This window comes from Arachis ipaensis, chromosome B04 (genome assembly GCF_000816755.2).
Source record: "Arachis ipaensis cultivar K30076 chromosome B04, Araip1.1, whole genome shotgun sequence".
Lineage (NCBI taxonomy): Eukaryota > Viridiplantae > Streptophyta > Magnoliopsida > Fabales > Fabaceae > Arachis > Arachis ipaensis.
In genome coordinates, this window is record NC_029788.2 from 76,066,182 (window position 1) to 76,090,819 (window position 24,638).

The 24,638-nt window shown below is 35.9% G+C and overlaps 1 protein-coding gene across 1 annotated transcript; it reads right to left on the reverse strand.

Annotated features, from left to right (window-relative positions):
* On the reverse strand, positions 5,805-8,891 carry LOC107639394 (L-type lectin-domain containing receptor kinase IV.1). Its single transcript, XM_016342872.2, has 2 exons — positions 7,377-8,891; positions 5,805-6,829 (listed from the first exon to the last, which is right to left on the reverse strand). Exons 1-2 carry the CDS (start codon positions 8,761-8,763, stop codon positions 6,150-6,152), a joined length of 2,067 nt encoding a protein of 688 aa, XP_016198358.1. The 5' UTR covers positions 8,764-8,891; the 3' UTR covers positions 5,805-6,149.

Consider the following 24,638-nt stretch of genomic DNA (forward strand, 5'->3'; position numbering starts at 1 on the left):
AACTGGGGACTCTAGCAAAGTTGAGTCACAATCTGAAAAGGTTCACCCAGTTATGTGTCTGTGGCATTTATGTATCCGGTGGTAATACTGGAAAACAAAATGCTTAGGGTCACGGCTAAGACTCATAAAGTAGTTGTGTTCAAGAATCAACATACTGAACTAGGAGAATAAATAACACTATCTGAATTCTGAGTTCCTATGGATGCCAATCATTTTGAACTTCAAAGGATAAAGTGAGATGCCAAAACTGTTCAGAAGCTAAAAGAGTGTGCTTAAGAACTCTGGGCACCTCTAACTGGGGACTCTAGCAAAGTTGAGTCACAATCTGAAAAGGTTCACCCAGTTATGTGTCTGTGGCATTTATGTATCCGGTGGTAATACTGGAAAACAAAATGCTTAGGGTCACGGCTAAGACTCATAAAGTAGTTGTGTTCAAGAATCAACATACTGAACTAGGAGAATAAATAACACTATCTGAATTCTGAGTTCCTATGGATGCCAATCATTTTGAACTTCAAAGGATAAAGTGAGATGCCAAAACTGTTCAGAAGCAAAAAAGCTACAAGTCCCGCTCATCTAATTGAAGCTAATCTTCATTGATATTTTTGGAATTTATTGTATTTTCTCTTTTTTTTATCCTATTTTGTTTTTAGTTGCTTGGGGACAAGCAACAATTTAAGTTTGGTGTTGTGATGAATGGATAATTTATACCCTTTTTGGCATTGTTTTTACATAGTTTTTAGTATGATTTAATTAATTTTTATTATATTTTTATTATTTTTTATTCAAAAATCACATTTCTGGACTTCTTTATGAGTTTGTGTATTTTTCTGTGATTTCAGGTATTTTCTGGCTGAAATTGAGGGACATGAGCAAAAATCTGATTCAGAGGCTGAAAAAAGACTGTAGATGCTGTTGGATTCTGACCCTCCTGCACTCGAAGTGGATTTTCTGGAGCTACCGAAGCCCCATTGGCGCGCTCTCAATTGCCCGAGATTTGATGGCCCAAACTGGCGTCCAAAGCCAGCCTAAAACATCTTGGCGTAAAACGCCCAAACTGGCACCAGAATTGGAGTTAAATGCCCAAACTGGCACCAAAGCTGGCGTTTAACTCCAGGAACAACCTATGCTCATGTAAAGCTCAATGCTCAGCCCAAGCACACACCAAGTAGGCTCCGGAAGTGGATTTCTGCACTATCTGCCCTTAGTTACTCATTTTCTGTAAACCTTAGTTACTAGTTTAGTATAAAAACTACTTTTAGAGATTTATTTTATATCTTTGATCATCTCTGGACGTTTAGTCCTTAGACCTTTGGCATGGAGGTTGGCCATTCGGCCATGCCTAGACCTTTTTTACTTATGTATTTTTTACGGTGGAGTTTCTACACCCCATAGATTAAGGTGTGGAGCTCTGCTGTTCTTCATGAATTAATGCAATTACTACTATTTTCTATTCAATTCACGCCTACTTCTTCTCCAAGATATACTCTCGTACTTAATTCAGTTAAGTCAGAATGAAGGGGTGACCCGTGACAATCACCCAATCTTCGTTACTCACTTAGCCAAGATCGCGTGCCTGACAACCACAAAGCGGTCTACATGATGTTCAACGTAGTCATTGGACGACAGCCGGAGTATATTCTCTTGGATATCTAATACACAGACCGAGTCCGTGAGATCAGTATCTTCATGGTATAGGCTATAATCATTGGCAGCATTCCTGGGATCCGGAAAGTCTAAACCTTGTCTGTGGTATTTCGAGTAGGATCCGGGAAGGAATGACTATGACGAGCTTCAAACCTGCGAATGTTGGGCGCAAGTGATAGTGTGCAAAAGGATCAATGGATTCTATTCCGACGCTAGCAAGAACCGACAGATGATTAGCCATGCGGTAGCTGTACCTGGTATTTTTCATCCGAGACGAGAAATCCGACAGTTGATTAGCCGTGCAGAAACCGTAGAGGATCATTTTCACTGAGAGGATCTTACAGCTTGCCATGGAAGGAAGTAACGCATGATTGGAAGGAGGCAATAGGAAAGCAGAGGTTCAAAAGCAACAAAGCATCTCCAGACGCTTATCTAAAATTCTCACCAATGAATTACATAAGTAACTTTTATTTTATTTTATGTTTTATTTATATTTTAATTATCAAAACCTCATAACCATTTGAATCTGCCTGATTGAGATTTACAAGATGGCCATAGCTTGCTTCAAACCAACAATCTCCGTGGGATTGACCCTTACTCACGTAAGGTTTATTACTTGGACGACCCAGTGCACTTGCTGGTCAGTTGTGCAGAGATATGAAAAGTGTGAATTACAATTTTCGTGCACCAGTGGTCAAAGTAGGGGTTGATTTTAGGTGGCACGTATTTCTTAACCTAATCCTAATTTTTTTAATTTCAAAATCTGAATTTTTTAAAGGTTATTCAAGTTGGCTGCACCTATAGTTAGTTGTAACATCCCAACTCTCGGCGGGTCTGGACAACTACCCATTGTTAGGCGTTACCATTTAGTTATCTCCAAAAATTCTAGACTCTGTATTATGTATATAGATATGAGCTTGTCGCAATTTTGTTATCGTGTAACTTAGTTGAATTTTATAAGTTTATTAATAACACCGTATGATCAAATAACAGAATACAAGGTAAAATAGTTATCATACATATAATGTCTGAAGGTTTAGTTCATACAGTGAATAGATGACACAAAGGTTTCATATCAAGTACTCAACACATATGACTCAAAAGTTAGTACTTAGTAGACCTATAATACACATACACACACACACGCATGCACACGCGTGCGTGCGCAGACTCACACACATATTCTATTACCTAGCCTAACAAATAAACAGTAAAGTCCTATTCCTAAGAAAATACAACAAGAAGAGAAAAACATATTCTAGAACGTATAAGTAGACTATCTAATGACTGTCTTCGAGATCTAAGCCTCAGGCAACCATCCTTTTGTTGGAATCATCACGAATAATCCTCGACCCATCTGTCGCAGCTTCGCCACTTGACAGGGAATCGGAGCCTTCATTAGTTGCTGACTGGTCCTTCCAAGCTAGGTCCTCCTCAAGATCCTCCTCCTCAGATTAACTATCAATGTATCCATCAGTACTCATTGCAGCGAATGCCTTTCTCAAAGGATGGAACTGAGTTTCTAGCAGATCATCCAGTATGGGATCGGGATAAGGCTCTGGTGGGACCTCTGGCTGTGGTTCTACGTGTGGTTCTGCTGGATGAAACTCTTCATGATAGTACTACAGAGGAGAAGCATAATGCGTACGTCCAAGATGTAAGTCAGCAAGTGGAAAGTCGCCTGGATAGTCTGGGTTGAACTCCGGACTAAATAGCGAATCAATAAAGGGACAATCGCGGAATATGTATATCCAGGTACACGGTTCTCCCCAGACGATAGTGCCCTCCCACATAATGTCCTATAAGAAAACACATGCCGCATCTCAACAAACAGAATTCTCGTGGCAGCGATCATTCTTGGAGGATTCATCTGTAGAAAAGGGGAGGAAAAGATTGAGAACCTAAAGTTCCAAGTAGGGTACTAACCTAAAAGAGGTAAACAATCCTATATCAGACCTGGGGAATGGCTCTAACATTTATCAGATCATTGTGAGATTTGGTAGGGTTATCCCTAGGTTCACTATCGATTAGCTATTCGTAAATCATAGTTCCAACTTTCCGTTAATTCTTTTCTAATCTACCTCAATAACTAATAGCAATAACAAGGAACAAATATAGAATAATCGTAGAACTCTAAAAAATAAAGAACCAGCAGCTAATACACACAGAGTATAGAAATAGAGAACAAACAGATCACTCAGCCACAGAAAAAATACTTACAAGTACAGAGAAAATACAACAAATAATATGATGCATTTTGCCCTAAGCAAGCCATAAACTCACGCGTCGGTTGACTACCTGCACCCGACATTACCTAGGACTAAGTCCGAATATGGTTCAATAATTGAGTATAGTCAGGTATATGGTCATCATGGTCAAAACCATATACAGTCAGGACACTGGGCCGTCGTTGTGAAACTCGACACCACTATATGCATCTCAAGTTAAGGAACAACATCATCATAAAGTGGGCATCCCCACATCATTCAACACCGGCTAGGTGGAATAACACTTTTGTTCTGTCAGGTGGTCATAAACATCTTGAAAATTGCTTTCATTCATCATATCAATTTTCTAAGACAACCTTCTGTCCTTATTCTTTTTCTATAGTCATTTTGTTCTTAATTTCTCACTTTCATTGTTTTAATCTTAGATTTTTATAAAAAAAAAAATCATTATTCCCCTGTTTCACATAATTATTCATTTAGTATTTTCCTTTTGTGCATAATGACTATTTTACTCCTATTTTATAGTTTCAGAAGTTTCTTTTCCTAATTTTTGAATGTTTCTTTTCTAATAATATTGGATGTATCATTTTGCTAGATTTTGTATTTTAAAATAAATTTTAGAATTTTTAAGATGATTTAATTTTGAAATTTTGGTTTTTTTTTAAATAATTTTGAATTTTGAAAATAAATATTTAAATAAATTTTTTTTATTTTTAAAATAATTTCAGAATCTTTGGAAATCTCATTTTTTGCTAGGTCAAAAGAAAAAAAAATAATTTTTAGTTAGTTCTAGTTAGTTATAGCAGAATTGTTAGTACAATCTCCCACACGTTAATGAATACCAACTTATTGATGAACTGAAGTTTGAATAAAAGTGATTTTATAGAATTGATTTTGGGTAGAAGTAAGTTTGTGTCAACATGATTTATGTTTGGCAATGCTATACCAAAATTAATTTTAATAAAATAAATATTATTTGGATAATATTAATTAAAATCACTTTTAGATAGGTATAAAAAAAATAAATATTAAATATAATGGTTAAAAGTCCATTAAGACAAGAGAGGAGCTAAAAATTATTGCTTTTTGTAAACCTAATTTTATAAATAAAATCACTTCTGCATTTATACCAACAATTGAAAGTTTCAAGAAGCTATAACTCTTGCATAATCTAATTGATCATTACTATTGTGGGTCCAAGTAGGGATAATAACAAAGTGAAACTCATGTGGTGTGTTCCTTTAACTTGTCAAAAATCAATAGGTAGGCTTGAAAATTGAGAATGCAAACAAAATGCATCTTGCTTTACTATATGGACTTTAGCCAGCAGGCGCCCAACATGTTTTTGGCTATATAAGTTATAGTCNNCGGTTATCAGGTTAAGAATTTTATTTTTTATTTAATTAGATTGATAACAGTTCTTTTTTTGAATTTTTTCTAGAAAAAAATCTTTTGTAAAGGACCAACCTATTAATCTTCCAACTCGTCAAAAGGTAGGACATGTAGAATATTCATACTACCTTTTTAGGCCAGCTTTGGCAAGGCAAGATGTGCGGGCATGCCTGTTTGCCACACTTATTTTTACGAAAATTCTGCAAATTAGTAAAATTTGAGTTTTTATTTGTGCAAAATATTATGAGTGATATATGTGTTTTTAATTTGAATATTGGAGTGAGAAATATTATTTGTGGGATAGAATTATTTATATGTATGATGTTCTGATGAAAGGACTTTTTGTTAGAAAGTCTAAGACGGTAGATGCTAGAAGATTCATTTAGCATTAGTTGAAGAAAATCTGACAATAATATATTTTCATCGAGAAATTTTTTATTGGATAGAATCCGATGATAATATAATTCACCGTTGGATTTATATATGGGATTCAATGGTAATAGCAAATTTTTCGTAGTGAGATGAGATTTTGCCAAATAAAAAATTTCTGTCGCTATATATTTTCCAATTTTATCCTTTTTTATCTTCGTCATCCCAACAAATTTGTTCCCAAAAGTCGAATACAAACAACAATGTCGAAATTATATGGCTAATTACATCGTACTATTGTAATTTGTACTGCCAAATACATCCTAGAATAAGAAATCCCATGAGTAGATGACAAATTTATATGTAACAAGCAATAACTCTATAATGCTACAAACCAATCTGTCTCAAATGCTGGAAAAGTGCTTGATCAGTTGATACTCAAAATTTGGCACAATAATGAAGAAGACTCTACAATGAAATAGAACATGTCCATCTAATATGCCTTGAATCAAATCAACGACCACCAGAGAGAAGTGAAGCAGCAACTGAAGTAGTAGTTGTAGTAGTATCACGGGAAAATGCCTTACTAGTAGAAGAGGAGGGATAAGACAATTGAAACTCTTGAAAATCCTCTACATAGTGCCCAAATGTTAATCCTGTTGAAGACAAACTAAGCAAATGTAAATCAGGAAGAGGAAAATCCCCTTCTAAGTACTGAACAACTTGCCGCATGCTTGGCCTAGCCATAGGCTCAGAATGTGAACATAACAAACCAAGTTTCAACACAAGTTCAACCTCTTCTGCTCTATAATCTGTGCCGAAATTTGGATCCTTTGCCTCAAGAATCTCACCATTTTTCCAACAACTATAAACCCAATCAACCAGTATTGAGTTCTCGGATTCATCTACTAGCTCTATTGGCCTCCTTCCACAGGCAACTTCAAGAAGAAATGCGCCGAAAGCATATACGTCGGACATTGTAGTGGCCTTACCGGTTCTAGTGTTCTCAGGTGCAAGGTATCCAAGTGTTCCGACAACATGTGTGGTTTGAGGATCACTTCCATGGTCATACAACCTTGCAAGACCAAAGTCACCTAACCTGCCATTCAATTCTGCATCTAGTAATACATTGCTCGCTTTTATGTCTCTATGGACCACTACTTGCTCCCATTCTTCGTGTAGATAGAACAGACCTGAACCGCATCACAAATCCAGAAAATTTTTAATTTGGTGGGGGTTAATGCTACATTGCAATTTGCAAATATAAGATAATTCTCAAAATATGAGAGGTTTCCCTCAAATTAAATTCACAAAATATTTTTATTTTATTTTATACAAATTATTCTCTAAAGATTATTTTTAATATCATGAAGTATTTTTAATAGGTGGCTATGTCCATAAAGACCTCTTCATATAAATATGATATTATGAACCATTAGATGATTCAATCAAATATGTTGAAAATAACCACCTTTTCAATATACCAAATTAACAGAAAAGGATCTACCTTTAGGACTATATTCAACAACCGTACCTACTTATATTACTCTTCCTTTACTTTTGATATAGTCATTACATATAGAAGTAGACATAGCATCTCTCAGTTATAGAGAGGTGTTGCTCAATCAAGAGAATATGTTAGTACACATAAAATGTGAGACACACATATTGACATATATCAGTTCAATCCAACATTTTTGGAACTTTGAGTCGTAGTTGAAAAAATTTATTTTAACAAACCTGAAGCAACTCCTTTGATGATTATGAACCTTTGGTTCCAATTGAGGGTGACTCTTGGTTGGTTATACAGATACTTGTCTAAGCTTCCCTTGGGCATGTAGTCATAGACAAGAAGCAACTCCCCTTTACGACGGCAGTATCCGAGGAGAGGAACCAGATTACGGTGGCGGAGGCGGCCGATACTAACAATCTCTGCCACAAATTCCCTCATCCCCTGCCTAGATTCATGGGACACCCTCTTCACAGCAACCTCAACCTTAGAAGCTGGCATCACACCTTTGTAGACCCTTCCAAATCCACCACTTCCCAAAAGCTCCTTCTCCTTGAACCCCTTTGTTGCAAAGTAAAGATCTTTGTACTTAAACCTGTGAGGACCGTATTCCATTTCCCAATCTTCAACCAACTCTGAAAACTTCTTCTTTCTTCTTATGAAATAAATCACCGCTAGAATCACCACGAACACCACAGTGAGTGAAATCATAGGTACCCCAATAGTGAGAGCCTTTGATTCCTTTCTTTCACCTAGCCTTGGAAGCTTTGGGAGTTGAGAAATAAGAAGCGGTTGAGCTTGGCCATTGATCTTAAAGCTCCAACCAAGAACATAATGGGAAGTTAAAACTGAACCGGTTGAGGAAGAGAATCCAACATACATGGTATTGTTTAGAATCGGTGAAAGATCTTTGGTCAATGATAATAAGGGCTTTTGCGGCTTTTCAACGTTGGTTGGTGCTAAAGTAACATCAATTTGCTTCTTCACACCATCGTATTCCACCCAAACTTGCATAGGGTAGCCACTGATAAGGCTCAAATTCTTGAAACCGGAATTACTATAATACCCTGCAGGTTGTGACTGTGCTGATTTCAAATCATTTATATCGATTCCAACATGGTTATCGTTGATATCAAAGAACTCTGTGCTGAGAATGGTGTCAAGTTCCACACCAAACACATGATTGGTTGCGTTTCCATTGTTCGTTTTGTTGAAGAGGCCGAGGTACTGGCTTGGTAGAGAATTCGGAAGCCCTCTCTGCGGCGCAATCACGAAAACAATCCCATGGCCACTCAGAGCTGAGTATTGAGACCGTATTGCAAAAACAAAAGTAGTTGAGAAAGAAAAAACTTCTTCGTTATTGAAACCGGAAGTGGTGTTCTTAAAAGTAACGGAATATGGATAGAACGCGTGACCTTTCTCTTGTTTTGTGTCGTTTGTAAGTTTTAAAAGACCGTTGGTTGTTATCCCCGCGATGCCATCCAGGGTCAAGTTTGAAGACTGGAAGCCATTGTTATAGATGAAGTTGGTGTTATAATCTTCATTTGCTACTACTGCCATTTCCACCTGCAAAAACAGCACTGCAAGAAGCTTTAGAGACATGGCTATACTGTGCATTATTGCAAATTGTGCACTGTGGTTGTTCTTATGGTCATGGTCAATGGATTTTGTCTTGAGAATATATAAAGACGTAAATCATACACATATTTAAATTTGAAGCACGAATTTTAGTTTAAATATTTTACTTGGAGACGAAACGTTTCAAATATATCCTCTCCAGGTTGTAGGTTGAAACTGAGCGATGTATCAATATCATTGATTCATTGTCATTTTCCCAAAAAAAAAATTTGGAATGCGTCATTATTATTATTATTAAAGAGAAAGATAAGCCAATGAGTTATAGTTCAAATGACATAGTCTCTCCATACTCTTAACTACTTTCTTTTATTTTTGGTGTGATCCGTGATCTGTCACTTTCTATCTTATTATTTGCTGTTCTAATTTTTTACGAGTGCTGTAAATATAGGGCGCCTTAAAATACTATTCATAAAATTAATTATCTTTTGTTTTATTTATTTATTCTCTCTATTCTATGATTATTTTACTAACATTTTCTTCTTTATTTTTTCAATAATAATATTAAATATAAATATAATTTGTTTAGTAAATAATTATATAAAAACAAATAGAATTTTAAAAGTGAAAAATTATTTGAAAGCAAATGGAACAGTTTTTTCTAATTTTTTTAGTTAATTAGTCCTCAAGATAAGGGATTTTTTTTAATATATTTTTTAATTTTTTTATTTACTAAAATAGGTATTTAGAATTAATTTATATTTTTAGGTTTCATTATTTATCTTGTTTATCGTATAAACAAATTAAAAAGGTGTTCCATCATGCATATCTTGTCCATCGAATATTGCCTCTACATTCTGGTATTGGCGGATGGCTTCCAAGTTCAAAGACGACAGATGGGGAGGGTACTCTTGTGTTCCAGAACCGGAATCTCCATGGACTGTTCATGTACCTCTTCGAATATCATCATCACTGTCCCCACCAATATCGACCGGCTCCTCATCCAAATCATCATCACACAGCGCATTCTCAACTCGATCCGGTCCGGCCTCAAATCCAAAATCAGGCACAACAGGAGGCACACTTGCATGAACAGCCCCAACACATTCGGGCTCAGGAATCAGAATTGCCGCTGCTACCACAGGCATCGATGTCGAGGATTCGGTGCCAATGCCCCGGAGCTCTCCACACCATCTTCCAACTTCGCAAGCAGCTCAGGTATCCTCACCTCCGGAAAACTATGCCTGCAGTGAAACAAGACCTGCAGGTCTTTATCCGACCCTATCACAAAGATCTCATATCTCACACCAGTTGACACAACGGCAACGAAAATCTTGTAAAACAACTTTTTTACCCACTTCGTCCCACATGTACCGAGCTTCCGTAATATGCTGAGCTTAATCTCTGCCAACGTACTCGAAGATCGGATAAAAATACTAAGCGGTTCTCTATCTGTGAATTTCACACCATGTCTTTTGCTCTTTTGAATTTTTTCAGAGCCACAAAACTATCCTCCCCTCCATTTGTAAATAACACTCTACCTCTCCACATTTGGCCCCTCCATGATTTATATAGACAGCCCCATTCACACATACTAAACGTAAACCGCTATAGGCTCCAGCGGTTTATGCACGCAAACCAACGCACATAAACCGCTACTGGCAGTAGCAGTTTATGCCCAACTCAGTTCAAACAAAAACGGCAACAGGTACTAGCGATTTCTGTGCTGCCAAGTTTGCTCTTATTCCGCGGCTGGCAATAGCGGATTCTGTTCACTTGTAAACCACTATTGGCAGTAGCGGTTTATATAAATACGTGAAACAATGTATTTGTATTTTCGTTTTAGAAACAATATATTTACGTAATTTTAAAGGTGAAACAATGTATTTAAGTGAATTGCCCGTAAAAGTGACAAGTAATAAGACCAAAAATATAAATTGATTCTAAATTATCTATTTTAATAAATAAAAAAATTAAATTATTTATTTAAAAAAATCCCAAGATAGGATACATTGAAATCTTCCGGTATTTGGCTACTTGCCATCCATCATGTGATTTAAATGAGACAAATTGATAATTTAATATTGCTATAATAATATTCTAGCGACAGTAGTGGCAAATGGAAAAAATCAAATGGGAACATGAGAATTTCTGGTTATGGAAGTTTCAAATTTCAAAGTCTGGTGGTTGCATTCAAATAATGTGTTCCTGTATGGGAAGAGTGGACCCAGAAAAAAGAAAAGCTATTATCTTTTGTATTATTTCATAATTGTTAGCACTGTAATTTTGCAAGTTATTATCGATTGAACGGTGATAAACGGTGGATGTTACAATACACTGATCTTTGGAGTTTTGAAACTCCTTTACATTATTAATATTGTAATATATATTGGTACAATTTTTTAACAAGTATTCTCTTAATAGAATTTTTATTATATGTTGATAATATCATCAAACTTAATATCAATTTAAAAATAAAATAAATTTAAATTAAAACAAAAAATTTAACCCAAATAGAATTTATTGCTGATTCTTTTCTCTTTTCTTAGTAATTAAATGATGATTCTTCTCTTTCTTCTTAATTAAGGAATGAAAGGTACCAGACCTGAATAGAGAAGAAGGGAGAAAGAAGAGTAGAGAGAGTTTTGTGATTGAATCTGAGATTAAACTTGTAAATTGAACAATTCTATCATGCTCCCTGCTTTCAACTTCTTTTGATTCTTCCACTTGATTTGAATGTTTGTTGCTGCAACTAGAATCCTCTGCATAACCCCTTCTTTCTAATTCTCCTGTCTTCTGTCTTCCTTCTTCACTACTCGGCCCATTTTCTTCTATATTCAACAATGATCGAAATTGCAGAAAGGCAGCACTAGGTAGTGCTTTTGTGAGCACATTTGCTATCTGCATTGAACCAGGGATGTGGCTAACAGCTACTGCTTTCTTTGTTACATAGTCTCTGACAAAGTGGAGGTCAGTCTCAAAATGCTTTGATTTTGAGTGCAGGATGGGATTTGCAGCTAGCAGAACTGCACTGAGGTTGTCACAATACATTAGGGGTGGAGCTGACAAATCTACCTTTAGTTCCATCATCAAGTTTTTGAGCCATATTAACTCAGCTACCAGGTCAGCTAAGGCTCTATATTCAGCCTCAGTGCTGGATCTTGCCACAACTGTCTGCTTCTTTGCACTCCAAGAGATGAGATTTTTGCCTAGGAAGACACAGAAACTCCCTGTAAATTTTCTATGATCTGGATCACCACCCCAGTCTGAATCACTGTATGCAGTGATTTGCATGGACTTGCTCCTATGCAGATGCAGTCCATAGTTGCAAGTCCCACTAATGTATCTCAGGATTCTTTTTACTAGCTTCCAATGGTCAACGAGAGGATTGTGGAGGAACTGTGAAACTTTGCTTACAGCATAGGCTAGTTCGGGTCTTGTAATAGTCAGGTATTGCAAACTTCCAACTACTGACCGATACAGTTTGGAATTTTCAAAATTCGCTCCTCCAAATTTTGAGATCCTGACTAATGAGGGGAGAGGGTTTTGGCAGGGCTTGCATCCATCCATTCCAGCCTTAAAGAGTAGATCCTTTGTATACTTTTCCTGAGTAAGTAGCAGTCCATCATCGCTCGTTTTAGAGACTTGTATTCCCAGAAAGTAATGCAGGTCACCCAAATCCTTGAGTGTAAACTTGCTGTTTAATTGTTCAATCACCTGATTTATCTCAGTGTTTGAGCTTCCAGTGATGATGATGTCATCGACATACACCAAAACAAAGAGACTAGTCCCTTTGGTGAATCTTGAGAAGACTGAAACATCTAATTTGGTAGCATTGAATCCTAAGTGGTTGAGTGCTGTGCACAGCTTGTGGTACCAGGCCCTGGGGGCTTGTTTGAGGCCGTATAGTACTTTTGTAAGCTTGCAGACCAGGCTGCTATCTCCAACTACATATCCTTGGAGCTGCCTCATGTAAACATCTTCACTCAACTCACCATGAAGAAAGGCATTGTTGACATCAAGCTGCCTGATGCTCCATTCATTTGCCAATGCCACTGTTAGGATTACTCTAATTGAGTTTGGCTTCACTACTGGACTTAAAGTTTCATTGAAGTCAAAGCCAGGTCTTTGAGAGAACCCCTGTGCTACCAATCTGGCCTTATATTTCTGCAACGAGCCATCAGCATTGTACTTGGCTCTGAATACCCACTTGCTTCCAATAGCCTCTCTCCCTTGTGGCAGTGGCACCAGCTTCCATGTTGAATTCCTCATCAGTGCTTCATATTCATTGTCCATGGCTCTCTTCCATTCAAGGAGAGCTAATGCCTCTTTGACACTTCTAGGTTCAGCTGTGGCTTGTAGTGCTTTAGGTTTGAAAATTCCATGTTTACTCCTTGTGATCATGGGATGTATGTTGCTGGTGGTGGATTGAGCAGTGTTATCTGTAAAGGGTGGTAAGTCAACCTCCAAGTCAGAGATGGGAATTGGAATTGGAATACTAGATAGAGCTACAGGTTGTGACATAGGTTGATGTATTTGGTTTTCAGGTTGTGGTATGTGGTGTGTAGGTGATGTTGATTGGCTGATTGAGTGTTGTATGTATGAGGTAGGTTGCAGTGTTGTGTTGGTAGGTGATATAGTTGGATTTGTATTTGGGCTGGCATTTGATGTGGTTATGTGGGGAGGTGTTTGATGTGTAGAAGGATAGGGTCCTTGGGACATGAATTTTGGTAAAAGAGGTATTCTTGGTAAGGCATGATTGGTGAATTCTGAGCTGTCCTTTTTTGAGTTGCTGCTAAGAAAATTTCCTTCTTTAAAAGGGAATCTGCTTTCATCAAAGACTACATCTCTTGTCACTATTATCTTGCCACTTTGTGTAAGGCATTTATAGCCCTTGTGCACCAAACTGTATCCTATGAAGACTGATGGAGCAGAGCGAAAGTCCAGTTTATGTTTGTTGTAAGGCCTTAGGTGAGAAAAACAAAGACATCCAAAGACTCTTAAAGTGTCATATTTAGGCTTCTTTCCAAAGAGCTTCTCCATAGGTGAGAGGTTGTCAAGAGTTGGTGTAGGGAGCTGGTTGATTAAGTTTGCTGCTGAAGAGAAAGCTTCCCCCCAGTACTTTGTGGACATGCCAGCTCCAGCAAGCATTGCAAGTCCTTTTTCCACTACATGCCTGTTCTTTCTCTCAACATTACCATTTTGTTGATGTACATAAGGGCATGAAAACCTGTGCATAACTCCCTGTGCCTGCAGTTCTTTAGATAAACTAGTGTATTCAGCAGCATTATCAGTTTGTAGCATTTTTAGCTTAGTATTTAATTACAACTCAACCATACGTTGGAAAGAAATAAACACTGATTTGAGCTGAGACCTTGCTTTAATAAGATACAACCAGGAGAATTTGAAAAATGCATCAATGAACAGAACAAAATAGAAGTTTCCATTAGTGTTCGGGGTGGGGGCAGGACCCCAGATGTCAGAGTACACTAATTCAAGAGGTGCTGTGTATACAGAATCAGAAACAGGAAAAGGCAATTGGTGAGACTTGCCTACACAACAAGCTTCACATACTGATTTATTGGAATTAAAATTGACATTACAAGACTTAAGGACAGTGGATACTGCACTATTTGAGGCATGCCCTAACCTATTGTGCCAAAGCAAGAAGTTGTCCTTGCTGCACAATGTTGAGACACAGGCAAACTTGATTGATGGTTTGAAGTGCAGAAATTGATACATTCCATTTTTGACTACTCCCTGGATAACTACTTCACTGATTTCCTGGGATTTCACACAACATTTGTCAGAATGGAACTCAAAATAGGCAGAATTGTCACAGCAAAATTGATATACACTCAACAGGTTTTTGGTAATATCAGGCACATGTAGTAACTTTTGTAAAATGAATTCTTTATTGCTCAAATCAGATTTAAAGAGAGATTTTTCAACAAGGTTGATTCGCAAACCTGAACCATTTCCTACGATCACTTGATCTGATCCTTCATAGGCCTGTTCTTCCATCAGATTTTGTTGATCTGAGGTCATATGGTGGGTTGCTCCAGAGTCCAAATACCAGTTTAAATCATGAATAGTTGCTGGAGTTGCAAGTAGAGCATGTGGTGGTTGGGAGGAGGATTTGATAGAACAGAAAATGAAGGTTATAACTATCTAAAGCCAGCCTGGCATACTCAACAGACTTCTCTAACAGACTAACTAACTGATATGCTGTGCAATTAATCTGAAAGGCTATGCAACTGCTTTCAACTGAATTCTAACTCCTTTGAGTACATTACTCTATCAAGGAACACTAAAATTCCAAACAAATTTTTTCTCTTATTTTTAATTAAAAAGTACTAAAATTCCAAACCATTTTAGAGTATCAAATCACGTCCCGTGACACATTACGAGTCAGTTGAACAATTATGTTAGTTTCTGTAAGTCATCATACATAGATTTAGAATTAATTTAACTTTATTATGTGTCATGATATATAAATATTTATTATGTAATAAATGTGTTTATTATATATCATAGATAGAAAATTTATTTGTGATATAATATAGCATTTATGAATGTATTATATTCCAATAAATTTGGTATATAGGAAAATAAATTTTATATGCATGTTAATTTTTTTTTTTGCAATTTTTTTTATTTCCTAAGGATAAATTGCATTAATATGGTTGCATAGTACTAAAGTAAATAAAAATGAAGTAATTTTTGGTTTTTGAAGCTTTTAGCACTTAATAAATCTGTCTTTGATTTTTAAAAATAATCAAATTGATCGTAAATTTACAAATAGTAAATTTCGTTTGTTTCTAATTCAATTATTATTAATACAATACTAATATAAAACTTTAAAGTGTCAGCATAATATATCTAATAATAAATTAACATAGTTAAAAATTTAGTATGATCAAATAAATATTTTAAATAAATTAATTAAACTCGTTTTGGTTAATTAATTTAAAATATTTATTCGATCATACTAAAGAAGCCACTTTACATTATCATTGGAGACGGAATCAAATTAGACATTATCTCAAATAAAAACTTTATTTATAAGTCACAAATTATAGAATTCAATTTGATGATAAAAATTAAAGTTGCGAGAATCGAACCGGTCAATAAATCAGTAGGGTGACTAGTTCAATAGTTCAGAGGTTTAATTGGGATTTAATCGGGGTTCAACCGGTTTAATTAAATATATAATAAAATTATAAAAAATTTAATATATAATTTTAAATATTTGAATTTAATAATTTTTTAGCTAAAAAATTTTAAAATTTTATAGTTTTTCATAATTTATGATTAAAAATTCATAAATAATCAACAAATATATATATATATATATATAGCATAAATAAAAATTCCAGCATAAACACAATGCAGCAGAGTCAAACCATAAACATCTCAAAATCAGGAAAATTTCAGCAATTCAGCACAATGCAATGAAGCATGTACCATAGGACCATCAACAATTTAGAATCAGACAATCAGCAACTAGAGTTACCAATCCAAAATCAGAACAAATTCGCATAAACAACTCAATGTAGAATTATGGCAATGTTTTTATTTTGAATCAATAACAGCAAAACAACAATTCATCAAAATAACAAGTACAACAGATTGGATTTAAAAATCAATCTCAGCAAAATTAATAAATTAAACAATTGAATTTATAACTCATCAAAGACAGAATTCATCAAATTTTAGAATCATCAATAATATCTCAAAATTCTAAAAATTCAAAATCATCAATAATTTCAGAATCATCAAATAAAAATTCCAAAAATTAATATCTCAAAACTCAGAGAAGCAGAGAAGCAGAAACGTAAAAGAGACATGGAGATAAACTGTGAGACATCACACCTAAAAGAGAAGTAGAAACGACGTCGACGAGCAAGGGAGAAGCAGAAACGACGAGGAGGGGAGAAGCAAAAACGACGCAGGGGAGGAAGGGAGAAGCAGCGACGACCCACGACGAGGAGTGGAGATGCGGCGACGACGACCCACGGCGAGAAGCAGCGAGCAGCGACAGAGAGACAAAGAGCGCGACAGAGAGAGAGAAGGGTTCAGCGATGACAAATGATGCGGGGCTCTGGGGGCTGGGTGACTGTGGGTGGCTGTGGGTGGCTAGGGTTCTTCCTCTTCTTTCAATCTCAAGCTTTCTTCAGTTTGAGAGAGGAGACGTCGAGAGGGGTGAGAGTGGGAGTGGGAGTGGGAGCGAGTTGGGGGTCCTGGGTGTCTTGGGTAGCCATTTAGGGGTTTTTTTTTTTAAATAAAGTATAAAACAACGCCGTTTGGATGGAGTATTCAAACCAAAAACCTGCTAAAAAATCGGATGGTTCTACCGGTTTACCGGTTAACCGCCGGTTCGACTGGTTTTTTCACCAGTTTTTTGCCAAGCGGTTTCTGGACTTACCCGGACCGGCTAGGTGATCTATTTTCGGTTAATCCGGTTGAACCGGCCAGTCTGGTTTGATTTTCAGAACCATGATAAAAGTAGAGTTAAATTTTAAAATGAATTTTGAGATTAACATCCTGCACTAAATTTTTTTTTTTGAAATAAAAAGCTCAACACAATAAGATGGAGTATCAACGTCTCAATAGAAAAGTATTAAACAGATAAAATAAACGAATTCCTAATTATCTTCGATAAAAGCCATCAACAACCCAAAAGATCAAATATCACTTCACTCTTTGTAACTCTTAATCGACCTGTTAACTACTCCTACAACACCTGATTCTTGATTCTTGAAAATTCTGTCATTTCTTTTCAACCAAGTGCTCAAAATGATAACAATGAAACCAAACTCACCAATATTCTATTAATTTGACTGCATGATTCACCTCCTGAACTACGTAAATTTACTGTCATTCAACTCTATATCCACCAGTTCGATAATGCTGTTAATACATTAGCGCCTTTTCTTTCTTCCAACTGCACAACCTCATTGAAGACACCCATGTAGCAAAGAGGAACCTGACATATTTCCGATAAAAAACTCAACTCTTCTCACACAACAAACTTCTCTTCCCTTGTATGCGCACCATACACCAAGTAAACAGCACAAATAAAAATTATTGTTTGTCAATTTCTCTTCTATACACAACCATCTCTCCCCTTTGTAACAATTACTCAACCTAAACATCATAACATCCCACATTATTAATAAACCTCCAGAAGCACCTTTCGATCCCACAAATTCCAAACTCACCGCATCATTACCCCAAAATTGCACTACATCAAACTTAGAAATCACCTCCTTCTTTTCTCTATCAATCCTAACATATTCACATTAGTTTTACGCTTAAATTTTTTACCATTTTTCATTTTTCAATACCCCATAAACCCCTCATATTCCACGAACTAAAATCATTTAAAAACTTTATTACACACCTTATTTCGGTTTTTGGGGTGGCACCTTCTTGCTTTCTCTTTCTGTTTTGCATGCCTTCTTTTTTTGTGCTAATACTTCATTCTAAGCTTGGAAAATAGCCATAATGTCCTCATCCTCGTCATATAAAATAGCTCCTGATTCGACAAACAGATCCCAAGCAGCCCTATTTTTAGCCATATCTTTAACAAGAAATTAAGAATTAAAATATTTTATCAAAACACTTTGTATTTAAACATGTGAAAAAAATAGAATTAAAATTAATGCATTCAAAGATATTGAGAAATTTGAATTTGTATAAAAAAAAAGAGGAAAAAACTAGTGAATGGACTACTTTGGTGTATGACATTCAATTTCAGAGACTAAAATGAGTCACTTAATAAAAAGTGAGGGACTAATTTGGTACAACTAAAATCATGATATAGCAGATGCACTATAAGATAAACGTTAAATACCGTTGGATTTAACGCCAGACATTAGCGGCGGGTTTACCGACGAATATATCGGCAAATTTGGTAATAAATTCGCCGAGTAAAAAAGTTACCGTCGGATTTGATTTTTTTACGGTATATTCGCAATAATTGGAGGAAAAAAAAAGAAAAATTTGGCGTGAATATTACCATCTGATTTATTTAACGGTAATCCTAATTAGTGCATTGCTACATTTTGGTCACTCGCAAAGCATTATCGTCGGATTTATCCGCCGGTAAATACGGCGGTAATCTTGTCCTGAATTCAAATTGCCAACCCTCTCCCCCTTCATTTTCGAATTACACACTCTCTCTAACCTACTCCCTTCTCTCTCCCCCAAATCACCTCTGGAAGCCTCCTCCGGCAGCGTCAGCCACCACCAACAGCGTCGAAAGACCGCGTGGACTCGGTTGGCGCTCCTTGCGTCGTGTTAGTCACTTTGTTGCCTCCATTTTTGTCACTCCCGCCGCTGCTCCTTGTGCCACCGGAGCTGCCTCCTTCCTCCCTCCAGGTAGTTAGATTCTCCTCCTCCCTCTCCCTTTTTACTTCATTTTTTGCTGCAAATTTTTTAACTTCTTGTAACGTTTTTCAAAGTTTACTTCATTCATGTGTTGTTTTTTTTTTCTTTGCTTGGGATTAGAAAGGAATGTTATTTCAGTATGAGGCCAAGCTTAATGCTTTTCGTGAGTTCCTTATTTGGCGCTTCTCAATTTGGGTATATTAGCCTACTCCGGGGATTGCTCTCATGAATCTCAGGTACAGAATGTAACGACCTAATTTCTAACCCGTCATGACCAAGGCTAGTAGCCAGACGCTACTATTTAGCTGACTTTAGAGACTTTACACCATATATTAAGTGTATACATATGAGCCTATAGCGTTAGTCGAGAATTGTGTATCTAGTCGCGCATATTAGAATAATTGTAAGTTAAGCAGTTAATACAAGAAACGGAAAAGCATAGCAAAGCATAATCATAACATACATGAAACGCCCATAGGCTTAATTCATTACAAGACTCAAGTTCGTACTTAATTACTTATTATAATATGTACATACTTCATTTTAATGCTTACAGGCCTCGACTCACAAGAGCCACCCTAGTCTGAAATCCAATTTACTTATTAAATAAATACAAAAGAGCTAGCCCTCTAAAAAGACTATCAAGAGTGAGGGCAAGGACCTCTACTACTACTGCTGCTGCTGCTGCTGATACTAGATATCCGAAAACTGCTGAGTAAATATGCTAAAGCGAGGGAATCACTATGACGTGCCAGTGATATTGCTGCTGCTCGCGTCCTATGTGTAGTCTTCCTCCTCGGTCTCAAAAGAACTAGAGTACAGATCCGCCATCATCTAATCAATCCATGCCTCTGAGCTATACTCTGTTGAAGGTGCGGAACCAGAGCTTTCGGGAATCCCTGGCCCATCAAATCCTGGCTCGGCTACAGGGGATAGTGGTGGAGCGTCGGACATAGGTATATCGAGAACCACTTGATCCTCTTCGGGGTTGAACCATGGTGGATACTTGGGTACGTCAACGATCAGGGACTCCGGTATTGGCTCTGCCATGTTTAGAGGGTAAGGAGAAAAAGGATATTGGCCTCTACCGGGGTGAAGCTCGAATAGCAACGTATCATAGGGCATGTCAGGGTCAATCTCTTGGCTGAGCAGAGGGTGAGAGAAAGGACGGTTGAGAAGATAGTAGGTGTGTATACGCGGATGATGTGAGGATTAATGTTGGTTTAGAATTTTTCAATAGAATTATATTGCAAACATAGTCCAAGCCAACAATTAACTCTCAATCAAAGTTTAAAAGATTGTCACAATACAAACTAAAATAACCGGGAGTGTTAATCTCGGGTCGTTCTCCCTAGGAATTGCAATCGAATTTTCAATTATTGGCTATGAGGAAATCGGAGATTTTGGTTGAAATAAACAAAAAATATAAATTGCAAGAAATTAAATGAGCATGCAAGGAATTAAACTAAAGGCAATTAAAACAAAGGAGAGGAAAATTCAAATACTAAAAAGAGACTTGGCAAGGGATGAGAGTTAAGATTTTCTATCCTAGTCATTGACCACAAACATGGTAATTATGAAGAGTTAATCCCACTTAGTCAACCCTAACATCGAGGATAAGTCAAATAGGCTTTATTGATTTCAATCCACATATCCTAACCAACTCACTAATTAACTTAGTGAAAGAGTAGAGTTAGTGGAAACCAAATCAACTAACAACCCTAAATTACCAATCAATATTTGACATCAATGACTCAAGGTCACCTAAGTCCTCAATCCCAAGCCAAGAGTGTGAAAAACTACTCAACAACTAAAAGAGGCATTTTATTAAACACTTGGCATGCATAAAAGGAAAAACATGGTAAATTACATGAATAATAAAATCTAAGCTACCAATTGTAAGAAAATGATAACTAAAACAAGCATCAAAGAAACATAAAACATCAAATCACATTAAATGGAATAAAAATTAACAAGAGTTCATGAACATAAAAGCAACAAAATAGATGAAATTAACAAGTAAACTAAGAAAACTAAGATTCTAAAACAAGAAATTGTAATTGAAACTAAATCAAAGCAAGATCAAAACCTAAATCTATGGAAAAAACTAAATCTAAAACCCTAAATTCTAGAGACAAGAGAGAGTTTCTCTCTCTAGAAATCTAACCTAACACATAACAAAAACCTATCATAATTGCTTTCTCTTGATCCTTCTTGAGTTTGACTTCAAATACTTCAGAAATGAATTGGATTAGACCCAAAAACGCCCTGAAATCGCAACCCATGTGTTCACTTAAGTGAAGTCACGTGCTGGCAGGCGTGCATACGCATGAGGCATGCATACACATGAATTAGCAAATTTCCAAAACATGCGTACGCACGATAGTGTGCGTACGCACAACTTGATATTCATGCACGCATAAAGCGTGTGTACACATGACCCTGAAATGCTCCAAACTTAATTTTTTCATGAATTCTTCACTTTGTATGCTTTTTCTTCACTTCTATAATATATCATTGCCTTCTAAGCCTAAAATCACTTCAACAAACACATCAAGACATTGAATGGGATTAAAGTGAATTAAATTTAGCAAATTAAGATCCTAAAAAGCATGTTTTTAATCTTAAGCATAATTTAGAAAGAATTCAAAAAACCATGCTATTATAGTGAATAAATGTGGGATAAGTTGATAAAATCTACTCATTTCAATACAAAATAAACCATCAATTTGTGGTTTATCAGCGGACAACCCCAAAACAGTGCGCTCCCCATCGCGCGGTCCACACGTAGCTGCCGTATGCCGGGTACTCAAAGAAGACCACGTCAGTCCCCATCTGCGGACATGGAAAAAAGGGGGTGAGAACCTAAGGTTCCCAGTAGGGTACTATACGAAAAATCTAAAGGGATTTACAGCCTAAGTCTAATCGTTTATAAGGTTACAACAGTAATCAATCATACAAACAAATGCAATCACAAGTATATATATAAATTAGTATAACAGTCACATATACAAGTAAGCAGATACAAGCAAAGAAATGCAACAACCAAGTATGATGCATGTCTAGTCTGCAGGTCATGAGCTCATGCGTTGGTTGGCTACCTGCAACCCGACGTTACCCGGCGCAAGTCCGGATATGGCTAGGTCGGTCACGCACTGGTGCCCGAAATACAGTCGCGGCACTAATAAAGTATGGCCCAAAAATACAAGTGCTCCCAGTGAGTAACAGTCTATATAGTGGGCGTTCCCACGTTTATATAGTCTCTGGCCTGGTGGGATGGAAGTCCGCTCTGCCAGGTACCTCGTAACACTTTGGAGTTTACAGTTTCTTCTTCCGTAGGGTATCTCAACAAAATTCATTTCTAAGGGACTTCTCTATTCTTTTATAAAAATTTGTGCCCAATTCTTTCTTAAAATATGTCAACTTTATCACATTTTACCATTTTGCCCCTTTTATTTAACTTCTCTTTTTACTATTTTTATTAGGTTTTTAATGACACTTTCACTACTAATGTTATTATTTTACCATTGTATTTTCATATTTTTTTAATAGACCTTTTCTCCTTCATTGAGTTAATCAATTTTAATTTGTGCCTTATGCCTAAAAATTTCATTTTTACTCTAAGTGCTATAGTTTTACCGTTTAACTTTTTTAGCATCAAAATTCTATCGGATTAATCCTAATAGTTTTCTATAACCAAAATTACTCCTAATATTTTTATTAAATGCTAATTTTTATCACTAAGGACTTAAAAGCCAATTTACCCTTTATTAATTTATTTACTTGCTCTATGACTGTTTTTTATCGTTTTATCTCTAACTTTTACTAAAACTTTTATTTAAGCCTAAAACTTTATTTTAAATATAAGTTTTGACCCAAATAATTTATATAATTATTATTCAACCTCTAAATCTATTAAATTCAAAATTTTACTTTCAGAATATTACTTATATCTTGTTTATATTATGTTTTTAATCTCTTTTTTATCCGAAAATGACCATAACGGCCGTTTTATTTTTACCTACTTGTTTTATAGGATCAAAACTATTTTTCTAACTAATTTTTAACTCTTATCATAATTTTCATGCTTTTAGTAACTGAAAATTTAAGAGGTACAGTTTTTATATTTTTCTTCACTTTTGTGACGTTTAAAGCTTGAAACTTAAACCCCAAGTGCTTTCATGTTTTTGGCTATTACCATACAAAATCCAGAGGTAATATAATAGTATATTACATAAATTTAGTAAGCCAAAATAGTGGTAACTCACATAATTTCTAGAATTTCAAAACAAGCACAAATTCACTACAAAATGGTTCATATAAGTACCAAAAACAAGCATAAACATATTCTAACTAATCCTAACTATTACCTCTTATGTAATTCAGTTATTAAAGCTTTATCACACTAGAAAACATGCACACAAGGATAGAAACACAGCTGGTGGTGGTGAGTTTTCTTTTTTCTTTTTTCTTTTTTTTGTCTAAAGTGTCACAAAACGTTGAAATTCAACCACTTTGAGCTCGAAACTCCCTAACTCCTTAAGCGTTCTCCATGGGTGCTTCAAGAGGATTTCTCTATACATGGAGGAGAATAAGAATTCATCATGGCTACTGTTTTAAAAAATAGAAAAGGAAATGAGAAAGAACAAGAGTTTACCTAGCTGCAATTTCGGTATAAACACAAGAATTAGCAAAAACGGACAAGAGTTTGTACTTGTATGGTTTGAGTCTTTGAATAACACTTGAAGAATAGTGTATGAATAGTGAGATAGGGGGCTGAAAATGCAGGTAATAGGCGCAGAAGTTTCTCTGTTTCTCCTTTCTCACTCACAGTTTTTATCTCTCTCTTTATGGTAAAATGTTATTGAATTTTTGTTTACTAATTGTCTTAAATAAAATCTGAAGTCTAACCTAATTAAATGTGGTAAAGATGGCTGAAAAAATTAGAAAGGAATGGGTTGATAATAAGAGAGAAGGGATGTGATTTTGATGAAATACAGTTAGCGTCATAATGATGTGTTTATCCGTAGTTAACTGCGGTTAATTACTCGTAGTTAAAAACACAGCAGAAAATGGTGAGAATATGAGATAATATCATCCCAGAGACTGAGAAAGGGGGCCGAGTTACTTGGATAGCAAGCAAGAGGATTCGGAGCCTCTAAGAGTCGTTTGTGAAATATTAGGCAGAAATTCGGTTCGAATAACTTTTATCAGGCGGTAAAACAATTAACAGATAATATTTATTATTAAAGAAGTAAATAATGAAGGGATAGCTTATATAAATCTAGAAACATATTTACATGGATAAAAATTACTTTTACCATATGGTTCTGAGGTTTTTGGTTACTAGAGTTTTTCTTGTTGCACACAAAATTGTCACTAAAAATGTTTTTGCGGCTCAAATGTTTTTGGTGTGGTAACTAAGCCAATGATAAAATAGTATTTAATATCCACTAATCAAATTTAACTTAGAGAAATTAATTACCTTCATAAAACTAAAATTGACCTTGTAAATCTTTTTT